Raw genomic sequence first — 19,879 nt, forward strand, 5'->3', positions numbered from 1 at the left:
AGAAGTCAGAATTGATTTCCCAATGAAGGGAACTGGGGGTGGGGGCGGAAACAAAATGTTAGAAACAACCACATTTCTTGCTAATTTGAGCCAGTCAGGAATCAATGTGCATAAAATAGGCTGATACACTACAATCACCAAGTAAGAATAAATAACCAGCATAACACAAAGTTAATATTACCAGAGCTGACACCAGAAAAATTACACCAACAGTCTGCACTAAATGGATTGTTATTCTGTAGTCAAAGCTCAATATGGCTCAAAGATGTCATCTGTTTCGCATTTGGAAAAGACAACAGAAATGGAAAATGAAATGGGGAATCAGATATTGAATCAGAACTAACAAAAGCTGAAGAAAGGAAAATAATTAATTCTTACCCTGGGCTGTTCATATGTTGATGGACTACTACTCTGTGTGCTTGTTGCCCATGGACCAGGACCTGTTCTCTCATCCAAACCTAAGAGTTGAAACAAAAATCAGTTAAGCATGACTCTTAAATGAAACTAAAATATTGAAGGAAAGCCATGTACAGAAGCTCTGGTTTTAAAAATCTCTTTCATGGAATGTTGGCACCACTGATTGGGCCAACATCTTTTTGCCTGTTCCTAGATATACTTAAGAGAAAGTGGTGGCACCTTTTGCTGCAGTCCATTTGAGTTAGGTAGACCATTGCAGACTTCAGGACTTCAAACCAGTGAGAGTAAAGAAGTGACATATTCCCAAGTTTGATGGAGTGTGACTTGGAGGGGAACTTGCGAGTATTGGTGTACCCATATGTCAGCTTTGTCCTTGTAGATGGTAATAGATTTGGAAGATGCTGGCTAAGGAGCATTGGTGAATTTCTGCAGTGCATCTTCTAGGAATCACGCCTTGCTTCTTTTGAACACTGGTGGATGAAATGAGTGGCACAACATTACAATCAAAGATTGCTTTGAGGTGTCAAGCTTTTTTTTTTTAAGTGTTTTCGGAGCTGCACTCAGCCAGGCAAGTACAGTGTATTCCATCACACTCCTAACTTATGCTAGTTGATGGGAACAAGCTTTGAGGAATAAAGTGGTGAATTGATTGCTGCAGGACGCCAACTGTCTGGCCTATACTCACAGTATTTATATTGCTAGTTTAGTTTCTGGTCAATGGTAACACCCCTCCCCCAACCACCCACCCCCATCCCAACCATGCTAACAGTGGGGGATTCAGTGATGATAACACCATCGAATGTCAACAAACAAAGGTTAGACTCTTGCTGAAGGTGGTCAGTGCCTGGCACTTGTGGCATGACTGTTACTGGTCATCTGTCAGCTCAAGCTTGGATATTGTTGAGGTATTTCTACATTGGGACATGAACTGCTTCGATATGCAAGGTGTCACAAATGATGCTAAACAGAGTACAGACTGCAATTATTAGCGCACCCACACTTCTGATTTGATGAAGCAGCTGAAGATGGTTGGGTCTAGGGCACTACCCTAAGAAACTCCTTCAGAAAAAGGCCCTCCAGCTGAAATACCTGATCTCCATCCTACATTTGCCAGGTATGACGCCTGAATTTTCCCTCGGATTCTACTGACTCAAGTTCAGCAAAGGATCCTTGCAAATCTGGCCTTGTTGTCAAGGGCAATCACTTATTTCACCCCTGGAATTCAGTTCTTTTGCCCATGTTTGAACCAAGGCTCCATGGAGATCAGAAGCTGGGTGGCTCTAGCAGAACCTAAAACTGAGCATCAGTGAGCAGGTTATTGCTAAGCAAGTGTGGCTCCATCGCACCATTGGGAACATCTTCCATCACTTTACTGATGGGGATGGAGCTCTTGGGACAGTGATACTATCTGAGCTAGGAGACCTAGGCTTGAGTCCCACTTGTCCAGATGCAAGTACTGACTTCTCAGAACAGATTGATTAGAAGGTAGTCAGACAGATAGAGCAACAATTGGCAAGGGTTTATTTGTCCTATTTATGGACAGGGCATACCTGGGCAATTTTTTTACATTGTCAGGTTGATGGCAGCCTTGTAGCTGTACCAGAATAGTGGCAAGTCCTGGGGCACAAGTACTGCAAGAATGTTGCAGTAATCCAATGCCTTCAACAATTTCTTCATATCATAAATGGGTCAGACATCAGTTAATAATTTTTTTAAAACTCAGAAGTTAGTCCAAGCGGACTCCTTTTGCACATAATACCATATTTCCCCACACAGACCGAATAAAAAAAAACTATCCTAAACTCAATACTAATTATATAGATCTAATACTGCAGAACATGACAGTTCCCAAATTTGCTTAGATATTGTAAAATCCTGCTAAAGAAAGGCAAATGGAACATGTACTATCCAAGTCAGGAGACAGAATGGTCTGTGAAGTGTGAACTACACACTGAAAATAATTCTTACACCAAAAGAATAAGAAAAATAAATTTGAAAATCACGTGTGACACTCACAAACAAAGTTAGAATTTATTTAAGTCAAGCTGCCAACAGGTTAAATGGAGATCAAACACATGCTTGTAAAGGGGTATGGGGTATGCAAGGAAAAAGGAGAAAGATGGAGGCCATCATAACAACCATATGCACAATGAGTAACCAAACAGTAAAAATAACAGCCTGAGTGGATAGTTTTTCCCAGCGGTCAGTAACTTCAAAATTCTGATTCGTTTAAGGTAGGAGTTTGATGGTTTATAAAAAGCAAATGATAAATTACTTCGGAAGATTCAAAGCAATTTAAAATTTAACCATTATAGGGAATGTCCATCAGTACATAACACACATTTTACTTTCAATCTTACAATAAACATGAAATCATTCAAATATTTGAATGGCCTCTTATTAAGCAAGTATTTTCTACCATCCTTCCAGAGATTTAGAATTCCACAGAGTTCAGCAATCCTTAGTACCCCAGCAATGAGAGCTACCTGAGTGATCAGAAAACGCAATAACCCACTGCCATCTTCAAGGGCTTTATTTGAGTTTCTAAAGAATATTCTTCACCAACCCCCACCATGCAGTACTCAAATAGTTCTTATTAGATAAAGGATGTCTAATGTGACTAAAATAAAAAAGGTAAACATTTGTCTATCTCCTGCTTTACCATTCCATGGTCTTTGATGTGGCTCACCACATCATTCTTCTCCAACACATCTCCAGAATCAACCAGCTAGTTAGAACCTGCTCTCAATTCTATTTTCATCTACTTAGTTGTAAGTATACAATCACTTGTAATGGATTCTCTTCCTGATCCTACACCAATACTTTTGGTGCTCTTTAAGGATTTACTCTTGCCTCCCTATTTAAAAGATTCACATACCGTCCTTTGGTGACAGTGTGAATATTCACCTACATGCTAATGACAGAAAGCCCAGCTTACTGCCAGCTCAATTCCAACTCCTATTGCTAACTTACAACGCTACTATCTTGACATCCAGAATTATAGGCAGAATTGTCTTCAATTAAATATTGGAAGGATAATGGTACCTCATGAAGTAACAAAGTCTTACAATCTCTTCCAATATGTGCACTCCTGTAATGCATCGCTGAATTTAATTACTCCACTACTGCTCAAATTGCCTATGCCCCAAGCTAGAGATTCCATACATTCCTCTGTCTCTACATACTCTAAAAAGGAGAAAGCGATGATTGACTCTGATCTCCAGCATCTGCAAAGAGCGTGGCGCTGGAAAAACGCAGCCAGTCAGGCAGCATCTGAGCAGGAGAATCGACATTTTGAGCATAAGCTCTTCATCAGGAAGAGTTTGTGCTCGAAATGTCTACTCTCCTGCTCCTCCGATTCTGTCTGACCGGCCATGCTTTTCCAAGGCCACAGTCTTCCTTCATCCTCTTTAAAAGGTCTGTTTAAAATCTCTTTGACGAAGATCTTCTGATCTAATGTCGTGTCATTTTTCAGTTTAGTGTTCCTGAAATATGAGAATTTCATGATGTTAAAAAGTTGTTGTTGCTATAGCTAGAGCAAGAGCAGGTAGAAAAGATGCCTTCCTAGTAGTCACTCTTATGAATATTGGTCATTTATCTAGAGAGTCACCAGACAAAGGTCAATGTGGCATCAGTGATACCAGAAGAAACATTAACTCGCTCATGTTGTACTGTATGTAGCATCAACATTCAATTTCCTGGCTGCCTAGTTAGTAATTAAACACTACCACCATGGTCACAAAGTAGACACGAAATTTCTTGTTTAAGCACAAAGTATGTTGAGCTTTTTGCCCATTTTGAAATAGGCAGCAATACCATTTTACCATTCCTGATCTATTCAACATTGCAACATCATGCAGTGGAGAAGCAGTCAAAGGTTAAATATTTCTAGGGTTCATCTCATAGGAACTGCAGGTGGCAGACAGAGGCTGGAAGGATGGTTTAGCTTGCGCTCGAGTGAGGAGTCTCCAGGAAAACCCATCTGCAAAAAACAGTTTGAGTTAAAAATTTCAGGGCTCAATAAGTAAAGTTACCCCTCCACAACCAAGAATTATTTTGGTCTGAATCAGGAAGACCTGAAAATCAATTTAAAAGGACACATTAAAATGTACCTTGTAGCTGTTCATTTAAAACACAGGTTGCCTAAAATGACAATGTTTAGTCAATACCACTTAGTCCTTTACTATAAGGAAAGTCTAGGATATGAAATCGTGCACCATCATTTCAGCTTTTAAAAGAAAATTTGAACTTGAGTTAAAAATGTTATTGCAGAAAATAATCAAGAACGCTAACGAAATGCTGGCCTTTCTATCTAGAGGACTGGAGTTCAGTCAGTCTGCAGGCATTATGCTGCAGTTAAACAAAACCCTGGTTAGAACCCACGTGGAGTACTGGGTAGATCTGTACACCACACTTTAGAAAGAATATACTGGTCTTAGAAAAAGCAGAACCTATGTTTACAAGAATGATAAATGGACTTCAGGTCTACAGGAGAGATTATGCAAATTAGGATAAAACAAAAAAACTTGTTGCTGCAGGTCTAGAACAAACAGAATTTGCTGGCAAAACTCAGGTCTGGCAGCAACTGTGGAGTTAAAAGTTTCAAGTTCTGATGAAGAATCACTGGACTTGAAACATTAAAGTTTGCTTTCTTCTCACAGATACTGCTGGACCTGCAGTTTTATTAGCAATTTGTTTTTGTTCTACAAATTAGGCCCATTTTCTCCAGAATTTAGAAGGTTTAAGGGTGATCTGACCAGAATCTTCAGGAAAAGACAGGGTAGATAAAGACAAACTGGTGGGTAATTCTAGAACGAGGGGGCATGGTCTGAGAATTAGGGCCAGACCATTCAAGAGAGAGATGTTAGGAAGAGATGACGATGTTTGGAACTCTTTCACAAATGGCAGTGAATGCTGGAACAGTTATTAATTTTAAATCTGTGATAGATACATATTTGTTAAGCAAAAAGGTATTGAGGGACCTCGGCTAAAGGCAGATATATTGGGTTAGGCCACAGACGAACCATGCTCTCATTGAATGGTGGAATAAGCTCAAGGCATTGTTTGGTCACCTTCTGTTCCTATCTGTACAGAGAACATAACACAGCATCAAGTGCATGACTGACTGCTACACACTTGGAATAAATTTGTATGTACAAGCCTTGCAATATTGAGCTGCACATGTCCCATACAGCAAAATGGACAACTATGCATTCAGATGATATTCAAAAACTCCTATAGCTTTCAAATGGACAGACCTGTAATATGAATGGGTTAAAGCAAGTGATACCAGGATCTTCAAAACAAGATATTCTACAAGTAAGAACATTTCAGAAGGAGCCATAAGTTAGTTAACTGGAGTATGCATGCAATGGGAAGTACACACCAAGATAATAAATATTAAAATTAAATTAGAAAACCTTGAAATGGTTTCCAGATCTGTGCCATTTAAAATTTTAATTCAATAAACATGCCTGCAAACACCACCAAGTTCCTGTACAGACCCATGCTCCAAACAGTGATGCACTGTCTGCATTGTCTCAGTATAAGCTTCATCAAACAGCACACAGATTAAAGGGGAAGAATAATTTCTACACAAGAGCTGTGACACAATCAGCAAGATCCACCATATTATGGTTATATTGAATTTGCGGCATCAACTGAGGCTCAAGTCAGTCAATATTTTAAAGCTATAATGAAATCATAAATGAGGCAAAGACAGACAACCTAAACCTACGATGGCAAAGTGGTCAGTCATAGTCAATAGGAAATCCAATAAATGGCTGTCAATAATAAATTGATGTTTCATATTGCTAACAGCTATAGACAGAAAGGCAGATAGTGAGAATCATAGAATCACAGAATCCCTACAGTGCAGAAACAGGTCATTAGGCCCAAGTCCACACTGACCCTCCGAAGAGTAATCCACCCAGACCCATTTCCCTACTCTATATTTACCCTTAACTAATGCACCTAACACACACATCCCTCAACACGATGAGCACTTTAGCATGGTCAATTCACCTGACCTGCACACCTTTGGACTGTGGGAGGATATACAAAATCCAGACAGTTGCCAGAGGCTGGAATCAAACTCCGGTTCCTGCCGCTGCAAGGCAGCAATGGTAACCACTGAGCGACCATGCCGCCCACAAGGACACTAACAGTTTAAACAGATATTGATAGGGAAGTGGTCATAGAGTTGACAAATGGAGAATAATTTGGGAAAAAGTAGTTTTTTAAAAAAAAAAAGGTTTTCCATTTTGCACTTTGACACATTACTGGACCAACAAATTGGTAACAAGGATGACCCAGTTCCACACAAGTCCTAGAATTGGTTGCTAGTTTCACTTCAACAGTAGAATTCTTCGCTGCTAACTTATCTTTTAAGAATGTTCGACTGTGAATCTCTTAATAACACAACACCAGGGACTTTAAAGTTTGCAAAAATAACTTTACCTAAAACAACACTACAACTAGGCAGAGCGTGCACACATCAAAATGGAGCCAAGTCTAGAATGTGAGACATGAGTGGTGCCCCTGGCTGATGACATTTGCACAAATTACCCAAATGCCAGAACTACACTGGCACATGTATGAACATTCAGATACACTTGGCTCCACATCAATAGGGGATAGTGGTGCAGTCTACAGATTAAAGATTTAATTTAAAAAGCACTCGTTCAAAATCTTGACAGTAACATTAGATCTACAGTATTGTATTTTCATGGATGCTCATCTTGAGCACTTACAAGTTCTATAGTCAAATTTGCCAATTCATTCTCAGCTGATATGTAAAAGTACACATTTAAATTCTAAAGGCAAAGCAACAATGGTCAGCAGTGACTTAAAAAAACAAAATGCAGGCATCACTGGCAAGGCCAGAATCTACTGCCCACTCAAGGGAGGTAGCAGTAAGCTGCATCTTGGACACTGCAGTCTTACAGGTACAGACATACATTAGAAAGGGAGTTCCAAAATTTTAAACCAAAGAAGGAAGAGTGGTATACAGAGGAACCTTGATTATCCGAAGATGATCTCAAGGTCCCGATAGAAACATTACATCAAAGACACACTTCCAACAATGGTGTGCAGCTGCCTTATCAGCTGAACAGGGAGCGGACTCAACAGAAAACTCCAAGCCCCAAAGGGAAGGCATTGAATCAATTAACCGAATAATCAATTATCAGAATTAAATAGTGCCTGCCCATCTCATTCAGATAGTAGAGGTTCCTCTGTAGTTCCAAGCCAGGATTGGTGTGTGGCTTGGAGGGGAAGTTCAATGCTCCCATTGTCCTTCTAGGGAAGTCACAGATTTGGAAGGTGCTGTCAAAGCTGCCTTGCTGAGCTACTGCACTGCATCTACTACATAGCGTATACAGCTTCTACTATGCATCAATTGAGTGCAGAATGAATGTTGAAGGTGGAGGACGCAGTGCTAATCAGGCTGGTTGCTTTACCTTAGATAGCGTCAAGCTTTGAATATTGATGGAATTGTACTCCTTCAGTGGACAGTATTCAATCACGCTCCTGATTTGTGCATTGAAAAGTTTTCCATTTCCAATTTCAGTTTTGAAAGGGCTCCTTAATGCTATGTTTGGGTGAATGATGCGGTGATGGCAAAAGCTGTCAGTCACTCCCTTCAGGAATTCACCTCTCTTGCTCATCAGCAAGTTTTGAGGAGGTTTATACCTCAGGTTGAGGCACTAGATGCAAGTTAGCTTGCTGAGCTGGATGGTTTATTGTCAGACGTTTCATCACCATACTAGGTAACATCTTCAGGTGAGCCTCCAGTGAAGCACTGATGTTAGTGACCTACTTCGTATTTGTGTATAGGTTGCCTTGGGTTAGTGATGTCATTTCCTGTGCTGATGTCAGTTTATGCTTCCGCCGCCCCCCCCCCACCCAAGAGGGTGGTAAATGGAGGTCCAAGTCAATGTGTTTGTTGATAGACTTCTGGTTAGAATGCCATGCTTCTAGGCATTCTCATGCGTCTCTCTGTTTGGCTTGTCCTTGGATGGATGTGTTGTCCCAGTCGAAGTGGTGTCCTTCCTCATCTGTATGTAAGCAAACTAGAGTGTGTGTGGATCATGTGTCTTTTGTAGCTAGTTGATGTTCACGTATCTTGGTGGCTACTTTTCTGCCTGTTTGTCCAATGTTGTGTTTGTTACAGTTTTTGCAAGGTATTTTGTAAATGACTTAGTTTTGCTTGTTGTCTGCATAGGGTCTTTCAAGTTCATTAGCTGCTGTTTTAGTGTGTTGGTGGGTTTGTGGGCTACCATGATGTCAAGGGGTCTGAGTAGTCTGCAGTCGTTTCAGAGATGTCTTTATTGTAGGGGAGTGTGGCTAGGGTTTCTGGACACATTTTGTCTGCTCTTTTGGGTTTATTGCTGAGAAATTGACGGATTGTGCTCACTGGGTATCTATTCTTTTGAATGCGCTGTAGGGGTGATTTTCTTCTGCTCTTCTTGGTTCCTGTGCTGCAGTGAGTGGTGGCTCGTTGAAATAAATAAGCTAATGCAGCTTCGTTTGTGGATGTTGGGATGATTGCTTCTGTAATTCAGTGTTTGGTCCATATGTGTGGTTTTCCTGTAGACGCTGGTTTGAAGTTCCCCATTGGCTGTTTGCTCTACTGTGACATCTAGGAATGTCACAGACTGGGACAACACATCCATCCTAGGACAAGCCAAACAGAGTCATGCATAAGAATTCCTAGAAGCTTGGCATTCCAACCAGAGGTCTATCAACAAACACACGACGTGGACCCCATTTGCCATGCTGAGAAAAAGAACAGGAAATGACACCAACCCAAGGAAACCCAAACACAAATACAAAGCGGGTCACTAACACCAATACCTCACCAAAGGCTTGCTGATGTTACCTAGTATAGTGACAAAACATCTGAAACAAACCTTCCAGTGCAGCGAGCAAACTTACACCTCTTGTTCATGTTTAGAAAAAGGCTGCAATGAGGTCAAGAGCACAGTTTTGGTTCACTCAGTGTCAGGAGGTCATTCCTTGGCAAGTGTAATTTTATAGTGTGGTCAACAACCACTCAGCACTATGCAGATGTAGAATAAACTGAGGGGGTGATAATTGGCCAGGTTGGATTTGTCCTTCTTTGTGGGTAATTTTACACTTGACTAGATAGATGTCAAGTGATGTAACTAATGGAACAGCTTGGCTGGGGTGGGGCTAGTACTGCAGCACAAGTCTTCAAGTCTATTGTGGGAATAATTTCAAGGCCCACAGCCTTTGCAGTATCCAATATCTCAGGAGGTGGCGAAGAGACCATAAAAAGGGTACAGGAACAGAAATTAGGCCAAATTAGCCTATCAAGTCTGCTCTGCCACTCAATCATGGCTGATAAGTTTCTCAATCCCATTCTCCCACTTTCACCCCATAACCTTTGATACTCTACTACCTATCTCAGTCTTAAACATACTCAATGACCTGGCCTCCACAGCCTTCTTGCCAATAAATTCCATAGATTCTCCACTGTCTACCTGAAGTTGCTCCTTATCTCTATTCTAATAGGTCTTCCCTTGACGCTAAGGCTATGCCCTCAGGTCCAAGCCTCTCCCACCAACGGAAACATCTTCCCAAAATCTACTGGGTCCAGGCCATTCAATATTCTGTAAATTTGAGTTAGATCCCCCTATCATCCTTCTAAACTCAATCAAGTTTAAACTCAGTCCTCAAACATTCCTCATATGTTAAGCTTTTCACTCCTGAGACCATTCTCGTGAACCTTCTCTGGATACATTTCAAGGCCAGTACATCCTTCCTGAGATACAGGGCCCAAAACTGCGCACAATACTCAAAACGTGGTCTAACCAGAGCCTTATACAGCCTCAGAAGTACATCCCTGCTTTTATATTCAAGTGCTCTCAAAATAAATGCCATCATTGCATTGCCTTCCTAACAACTGACTCAACTTGCAAGTTTACCTTGAGAGAATCCTGGACTAGAACTCCCAAGTTTCCTTGCACTTCAGACTATTGAATTATTTTCCCCCCCATTTAGAAAATAGTGCATGCCTCTATTCTTCCTAGAAAATTAGGACCTCAGGCTTCTCCATGTTGTACTATCTGCCACTTCGCCCACTCTCCTTACCTATCCAAATCCATCTGCAGCCTCCACACCTCCTCAATGCTACCTGTCCCTCTACCCATCTTTGTATTGTCTGCAAACAAAAAGCCAGAACGCTCTCAGTTCTTTTATCTAGATCATTAGTGTAAAAAGTGAAACGTTGAGGTTCCAACACTCAGCCTTGTGGAACACTACTTGTTACTGGCTGCCATCCTGAGAAGGACCCTTTCATCCCCACACTCTACGTTCTGCCAGACAGCCAGGCTTCTATCCACGCGAGAAACTTGCCTCAGACACCACGGGCCCTTATCTTGCTCAGGAGCCTCCTGTGCTGCACCTTGTCAAATGCCTCCTTAAAGTCCAAATAGATCCACTTCACACTTCTGACTTGAGAGATATAAAAATTTCAGCCTTGCTGGTCTTATGTATTGATGTCCTGGGATTCCCCATCAGCAAGGAATAATGGGGATCCTCAGTTTCCTGAGAGTTGTTTAATTATCCAGTCATTCACAGGTGGCAGAATTATACAGTTTACATCTGATGCACTGGTTGTGGGATTTTGTAGCAATGCCCAATGCATGTTACTCCTACTCGTATTGTAGCTTCAACAGGTTGACCTTTTTTTAAAAAGGTATCACAAGTATTGGCTTAGGTCAAAAGGTAGGTGCACTAACATGATTGCACTGTGGCAACAGAACTTTACATTAGTTATATTGTACTGAATTTCCAAATCTAGGTGTTCAATGAGAACATTTTAATTGAACCAGGAGGAATAAAAACAGTTCAAGCAAAGATAATGAAATGAGCTCATCAACTACTGCATCATGATCAATTGACACCAAATGAAGCATGACTGCTGGATTGGATTAAGTTCCATCAACTACATACAGCTTTACAAGATTTCCATCTTGTAAGGGTGTAGGAGAATCATAAGGAAACAAACAGCTTAAGATGACTGACCAGTTAGCAAATAAAGTCAGAGCTAAGTGCTACATGTGATTTTTACAGTTGCCTTACTAGTTTCACTGCACAACCACATTCATTTTTTTTCTAGTCCAAATGTGTAAGAATAGTACAGCCCTTTCAATTAAAAAACCTGTTCAACAACATTTCACTAGATCAGGTACATTTATCCATTACGATAAAAGAGGACATTCCAGATATGGTTACACAAAAGTTTTAGTACATTTTAGATGAAAATTGTAAAGAGATACTGGAAGGGTCAAAGTCTTTTAAAAGAAGGTACCACTTCCATTTTTAGGTTTTGCACAAGAGCTAAATAGACTGCATCATTCCTTTTAATCCAAATCTATAGCTGCTCCAGTAAGTAACCAGTGGCTAAAATTATGTTGCAATTGAAGACACCAACTTCCCATTGTTCTGTTCTACTGTGATATATCAGTACAAAACCAGCAGATAAATCAGGGCTTCAAATCAGCATAGTTACGTAGAAACAATGGATTGTTTAGAAAGAACTAAAGCCTGGGAAACACTTCACAACTTAAAGGTTGTTTTCCGCTGAGGAAATTCAATTGCACATTTACTGCCTTTCCAAAGCTTAGAAATACAACCTCAAGGAGGAAAGTTCAGTTCCACAATCATATCCATATAATGACACTTACTTTTTTCTAGGTCGAAACTGCATTTGAATTGTTGACAAAGCAGGGGTTTCATGATCAACCATTTTAGACCTTAAGTGAGCAGAGTTTCCTATCAAGTCCTTTTAGCCGAGTCTAAGATTATTTGCTGTCTAAAGCTGCACCTGTCTGGAGGTAAAAAAAAGCTATGTTGGAATTACTCCCACAATTCCTGTCGGTCAGAATTGGCTCTTGCTTTCATTCCAATCATTTCCCCACCTGTCCTATCACAAGTAAAATCCCAAGAGGTTAAAATGTTCTAGAGCCAATTCCCAGCATTTCAGATTTGCTAAAGGCTAGTGTCAGACTGCCAAATGAGTTTCCTCATCACAGCAGGGAGAGCCTTTGGCATTTGAAGTACACATTACACATCTATTAAAAAAAATATAAATTGCTGACAATTTATAGCAATTCCAGTATAACTGCAGTATTAGCTTTAATCAAATATTGAACTCATTGCTGGAGTACTTACCTTGAACACTGAACTCACCCCAGTAGCAATCTCAGTGTAAGCTAGCTTTTTTTCCCTTACACTGCCAATTTTAGTTATTTTTCAGTATTTTCCGAAATAGTGCAAAATTTGAAATGAAATCCCATCAAAAAGAACAAGAAAGAGGGAGTGATATGGCTGTGTCATTTGCTTTAAGTACCTATGCTTTCCCATTATCATACCCTTCTGTAAATACAGAACAGAGACTGGCTCAGTGACAATGTGTTTTCCACTTAGGGAAGTTCTAGGTTCAAGCCCTGTTCCAGCTTTCAACATGCAATCAAGACTGACATTTCACACTCTTCAATAAGGTTCCTTGGATGGATGCGAAAGATATCACTGCACTACTGAAACAGCAGCAATAGATTTCTTGGAAAAGGTTAACATCAAATGCTTATTATTACCTCTGCGGAGGAGCTGGTGTTGGACTGGGGTGAACAAAGTTTAAAAAAAGAAAACAAATCACAGCATCAGGTTGTGGCCCAACAAGTTTATTTGGAAGCATTAGGTTTCGGAGTGCTACTCTTTCATCAAGTAACTGTGGAGCAGGATCATAAGAGACAGAATTTGTAGCAAAAGATTACAGTATCATGCAACTGAAAAGATATATTAAACAAATCTAGATTGGTGACAAGTCTTCCATCTTTTAGAATGGGTTGCAGGTTTTAGTTCATTAATACATAAATCCCAGAACTTTTAAGTCACATTCAGATAACTGTAAATTGCTGTAAATGCTGTCTTATGGTCCTGCTCGACAGCTACCTGAAAGAGCAGCACTCCCAAATAAATTTGTTGCACTATAACCTAGGTATTGTGATTTTTAACTAGTATTGCCTCATAACAAAAGACACACCCTTCACTAGGCTAAGCAAAGAGTTTACTGTCTACTGTCCAATCACATTGCTGAGTCTTATATTTGTATCTTGGTGTTCCACACCACCAACTACAGATTCAAGTTACTATAGCGTGTCATAACCATTAAGATAGTGTTAATCCATTCCCAAGTACCATTTGGTTAAAACACATGCTCATGCTGTAGGAACTAGACTTTAAATGCAATATTACTGCAGCCAAATTAACAGCACTTTGGTATTTTACATTTGATGAGAGATTACTTCCATATTCTAATCTCACCGAAACAGTCTGCTCCAACTACAGTTCTATTTCAATCTGTGGGAAGTAAACTGGACAAACAATACAAACTAGGCAACTTGCCGAATGAGCTTCAAACTTCTGTTAGAAACAAGTAAATTAGCTCTTTTCCAACAGAAGACATGTCAATAGTTACTCCACATTATAGCTCAGTATTGTACCCTTGCAGCCAAAATCCCACTGACAAAGCAAAAACAAATTCAGCTGTGACTGAGAAAGGTTGAATAATTATTATTAATCTTCTAATTAATGGGAGTTTTTTTAAAAAAGGTTATATAGTTTACATTGCCATTAATTGCAGTTTTCTATTTGCATGTCATTATATTCTAGACAATATTTTAGCTTTCAAAAGAGAAAATGCTGGAAAATCTCAGCAGGTCTGGCGGCATCTGTAAGGAGAGAAAAAAAAAGAGCTGACGTTTTGAGTCTCACTGACCCTTTGTCAAAGCTTTGGCAAAGGGCCAGTTAGACTCGAAATGTCAGCTCTTTTTTTCTCTCCTTACAGATGCTGCCAGATCTGCTGAGATTTTCCAGCATTTTCTTTTGATTTCAGATTCCAGCATCCGCAGTAATTTGCTTTTATCCAACATTTTTACTTTACTTAATATTTCAAATTTATTTTAAAAATCATGGTCTTGCAAAACTCTGTTGCTTCTGTACATTTATTAAAATGTTTAGATAAACTGCAGTGAGTCACATTCTCACCCCTTCACCTCAGGAAGGGAAAGCACAATACACTTTTGTTGTAAAAATTAAGTTCGCCAAGCTTCTAGCAATGCTGCTCAAACATATAAGAGGGAACGTGCCCAAGTGCAAACCAGGTGAATGGCCCCAAACAATAATTGTTTAACTGATTTTGTAAATATTCCCATTATGTGGTTAGATGACAAGGTTTTGACAAAAGCTTGCTTTGCAGATTTCTGCAACTGTAGCACAATGGGATTTGGAGATCCTCATTCATGAGTCACAAAAAACAACTAGCATCCAAATGGGTAAAGGGGAAGGGAAAAGGACTGTCAACCTTTATTTAAAACGGAACAGAGAAAACAGGGAGGTACTGTTAAAAATTATACAACACACTAGTCAGACCATACTTAGAATACTGGGAATATCTTTCCTTCCCTTATCAGAATCCCTTACGTGCAGAAACAGGCCATTCAGCCCAACAAGTCCACACAGAGCCTCCGAAGAGTCACCGATCCAGACCCATTCTTTTACCATATTACTCTACATTTACCTCTGACAAATGCACTTAACCATCCCTGAACACTATGGGCAATTTGGCATGACCAAATCACCTAACCTGCACAGCTTTTGATTGTGGGAGGAAACTGTAGTCAGGGGTAAATGTAGAGTAATAGGGTAGGAGAATGGGTCTGGGTGGGTAACAGTTCAGAAGCAGGAAGGTGCACTAGTCGTCCAGAAAAGGGTCACCAGGTTAACTCCAGGCATGGAGGGATTTCTTCTAATGGAAGGTTGGAGCAGAATTGTGCCTTAGAGTTTAGATGAATGAGAGGAGATATTCTCGAAACATCTTAAATTCTTAGACTTGAGGGGTGCATGCTAGAGGCACTCCTCTCCCCACCCCTCTTGTTGTTGGATTATATCCCAAAAGAGATTTGATAAAAAGATGAACATGTTTGAAAATTGGGAGCATGCAGGTGATCAGACATAATGGTAAAAGCTTTTTCCACAATACCGTAAAATGTTGGGGTTAGAACAGGTCTGCACTGATGAAACAAAAATAAAAACAAAATCAGTCAAGGTTATGGCCAGGAAGAAACTTGTGTCCAAATAATTCAGCTATACTCCCTTTGACAATTCATTAGATGCAGAGTATACTTTGCTGGCTCCAACAAGAGCATTGTGCATTAATACAGGAAGATCGTACTCAATTAGAAGTTAACTTCATGCCACTTTTCCCTTTAAAGCATGGCATCAATCTGTATAGGAAGAAAACATTTTGTTCAAACTTTCGTAATTGGCTTGAATGAATAAAGATATGGCATACCAAACAGTATTCTAACTCAGTTAACTGGTTGGCTGGTTTGCGATTCAGAGCAATGCCAATAGCATGCATTCAATTCCCATGCCAGCTGTGATTACCACAAAACTCTTTCTGGTGCATAATGTATATTTGCAAGCATAGTCAACCTCAGATTAAACCACCAATTATCTCTCTAATGCCAGTGCAGTCCTATGGTCTGATAGGAGTATGACAACTTTACCTATCCACGCACCTAGCTTGATAAACACTCAAAAACTGATGTCTATTTGTATCATAGCTGCTGAAAGGACACTTGTAGGATAAGCAACCTGGCTACTGTATTCTTTTCTATACAAACAGTTAGCTTTCATGGCTTTTTAAGAGAGGTGGCAGCAACTGACTTGGGAAAGCTTTCACTCACCAAGTCTGGTTTGCGACTACACAAATTGAGAGATGCGTTTACAATTGGGTATAACCATTTTTGAGGAATGATCAAGAACCCACATACAATACATTTCTCATTTATGAGCAGTGAGAAAAGATCCAAAGCCAGTTTAATGCTGTAACTGCAACTTTGTGCTTGCTCTGAAAGTGCAGTTGGGCTTAAATGCACTTTGACGTATATGTGCATGCAAATCTCAGGCAGGTTCCAATTATTGGTGAATCTACTCATGTCACTAACTGGGATACAAGCAGCACAAATTTCCACAAGTAGTTCTTGGATGCCTGGACACTCAGTACATATTCTATGAATGAATTTCCCAGGGCTCTCAAACTCTGGTCCCCTCACCACTTGATCTTAATGTATATTTAAGAATGTTTTACAGCGTGCCTGTGCTCAAATATGCACTTTAAAAACTGCAAATCCAAATCAAGACAAAAGAAGGACATTAAAATGGGATGGGGGTGGGAAGGCGTAGGAAGAAATAGAGTTTGCACAGGGCTCATCACCACCAAATTTGAATGTTGGGCCTGGATTATGTACAAGGTTGCACTATAATTAAAATATACAATTTAGAAGAATGAAGCCTTACGTAGCAACACAAATACTGCATACTTCCTATAGAAATACACAACAGGAACAGAAAGATTCAATGGTGTCTAAAAACTAAAACAAAAACAGACTCAAAACCACACTGCCCCGTGGCCCAACATTTCAACTCCCCCTCCCACTCTGCCGAGGACATGGAGGTCCTGGGCCTCCTTCACCACCGCTCCGTCACCACCAGACACCTGGAGGAAGAAGCCTCATCTTCCGCCTCGGAACACTTCAACCCCAGGGCATCAATGTGGACTTCAACAGTTTCCTCATTTCCCCTTCCCCCACCTCACCCTAGTTCTAAACTTCCAGCTCAGTAGCTGTCCCCTTGACTTGTCCGGACTTGTCCTACCTGCCTATCACCTTCATCCCCTCCCCCACTCATCTATTGTACTCCATGCTACTTTCTCCCCACCTACACCCTCCTCTAGCTTATCTCTCCACGCTTCAGGCTCACTGCCCTTATTCCTGATGAAGGGCTTTTGCCCGAAACGTCGATTTCAAAGCTAATTGGATACTGCCTGAACTGCTGTGCTCTTCCAGCACCACTAATCCAGAATCTGGTTTCCAGCATCTGCAGTCATTGTTTTTACCTCAATACCACAGCACCTTTTGTAAACCTTCATTTCCATTTTTAGTATTATGTGAAGCACTTTTTAGAATATTCCAAGAGTTAAAATTTTTTATTCTTATACATTTCCAAGATTTTAAATTCCTTATTTGCGCTTTCAGTTTAGCCTAAAGTTTCAACAATTAGACTCTCAGATGTACAGCACGGAAACCGACCCTTTGGTCCAACCTTTCCATGCCGACCAGATATCCCAACCCAATCTAGTCCAACCTGCCAGCACCTGGCCCATATCCCTCCAAAGCCTTCCTATTCATAAACCCATCCAGGTGCCTTTTAAAATGTTGCAATTGTACCAGCCTCCACCACTTCCTCTGGCAACTCATTCCATACACGTACTACCCTCTGCGTGAAAAAGTTGCCCCATAGGTCTCTTCTCTATATCTTTTCCCGCTCACCCTAAACCTATGCCCTCTAGTTCTGGACTCCCCTACCACAGGGAAAAGACTTTGTCTATTTACCCTATCTAGGCCCCTCATAATTTTATAAACCTCCAAGATCACCCCTCAGCTTCCGATGCTCCAGGGAAAACAGCCCCAGCCTATTCAACCTCTCCTTCTAGTTCAAATCCTCCAACCCTAACAACATCCTTGTAAATCTTTTCTGAACCCTTTTCAAGTTTCACAACATCTTTTTGATAATCGTCCTACAGAAAATTAAATTCTCACCATAACTAGTATTCACCAATTAAAGGTGATAATCTATTAAGTTGTAAAGCATTTTCAAATTGGTTAGCAAAAATGAAAAATATGAAAGGGAGTCTTTTCTACACCTTGTAGCTACAGCTCCAGTCACTAGCTATCCTGAGAAGGGCTTGTGCCTGAAACGTCGATTCTCCTGCTCCTTGGATGCTGCCTGACCTGCTGTGCTTTTCCAGCAACACATTCTTCAGCTCAGGTCTACAGCAAAGGCCATTTTGTCTGGTAAGAGACATTTGGAGGATTGTTACAAACCAAACAAAAACATTTATAGGCTGGTCTTTCTTAAAAGCAGAGCAATGATGTGGAAATCCACTATCAAGATTAGCAATAATTCGAGAGTGAGTTAAGTCACTGAGGTAGCACAATTCCTTCAGAGACACCATCACATTTGATGTACCAACACTTTCAGATCAAAATCATAAAGGAAAAATTCTTAATTTCAAAAATTTAAAGTCCACATTGGAGGTGATACTGTATTAAAAAGCTGTCCCTGCACTCTATTCTCTACACAATTATCTAGAACCACAGAATGATGCAGCATGGGACAATTCAGCTCATGTCATTTTTGCTGACTCGCTGAAGAAGCTGTAAGTGTAGACCGACTTCCATACTCTTTCCTAAACAGGGGATAAAAAAAATTACAGGGCAAGAATTTATCTAGTTCATTCTTGAATGTTAGCATGGAATCCATTTTTACCACCTTTCAGGCAGTACATAGGTGATCACAATAACCTGTGCAAAAACACCAATTCGCTTCTAGTTCATCACCTTAAAAATCTGTCTCCTTTAATTACTGAACCTTGTCACTGGAAACAGCCTCTCTTCATTTAATGGTTTCAAAACTAAATCTTTTTCTGCTCCAATAAAACAAACCCAGCATCACCAGTCTCTTCACACAAGCTTATCCTAAACTGCCTCTGCATTTGACATCTTTTCCAAGATCAAGTGTCCAAAACAGAAAAATGTATTCAGAGGGTTTGTAATAGATTAGTCATCTTTATGCTGTACTATGCTTTTATTTTTAAAAAGCCAATAAAAACTACTTAAGCTTTCCTGCCACCCACAACATTTCTATAGATACAGACACTCAAAAAAAGGTCCTAACTTGAAATAAGTTTCCCTCATTTCATAAGCACTGCCAAGCGTACTAAGTATTGCAGATACAGGAAATACTATTACATAAAGACAATATTTTGCTTTTGGATTAAAGTAGCAATTCAGCAACCTGGATTCATGATCTGCAGGAAAGTTCAAATCCCTCCAGGATAGGTAGAGAATTTAATTTTGAACTGGAGATAATCTGAAATAGGAAGACAATAGTGATGACCACGGAAATACTAGTTTGGAGCAAAACAAAAGAAAATCCAATGCTCAAGGAAAGGATATCGGCTTTCCTTACCCAGGCTGTGACTAGACCCCAACTTATGGTTGATTCTTAACTGCTCTCTGAAATGGCCTACCAAGTTACAACAGTTGCACCCAAGGCAGTGGCTCAGTCCCATCTTTAAAAGGTCATTAGGGATGGCTAATAAATGCTAGCCTCATCAGCCACACCCATATTCCATGTCTACCTATTTCATTAGTTTCTGGTTTCTCAATCTTTACTGAATGAAGTTGTATATTACAGCAAAAACTTTTTTTAAAAAAAGTCTTCAATGCCCAAGTCCTGGTCATTAATGTTTGCAAAGCAGCAGTTAAGCAATTGCTTTGCACATGACAAAGTCAAATTCCCACAT

At 40.1% G+C, this 19,879-nt stretch overlaps 1 protein-coding gene across 5 annotated transcripts in view; it reads right to left on the reverse strand.

Moving 5' to 3' along the window:
- LOC140494655 (transcription factor 12-like) overlaps window positions 1-19,879 on the reverse strand; it is a 150,447-nt gene that overhangs the window by 102,700 nt on the left and 27,868 nt on the right. For all 5 annotated transcript variants that reach the window (XM_072594080.1, XM_072594078.1, XM_072594081.1 and 2 more), the window contains one exon: window positions 379-458. In XM_072594080.1, the coding sequence (XP_072450181.1) occupies window positions 379-458 (80 nt within the window). The remainder of the gene's footprint in view (window positions 1-378; window positions 459-19,879) is intronic.

The sequence above is a fragment of the Chiloscyllium punctatum genome, chromosome 24 (assembly GCF_047496795.1).
Source record: "Chiloscyllium punctatum isolate Juve2018m chromosome 24, sChiPun1.3, whole genome shotgun sequence".
Lineage (NCBI taxonomy): Eukaryota > Metazoa > Chordata > Chondrichthyes > Orectolobiformes > Hemiscylliidae > Chiloscyllium > Chiloscyllium punctatum.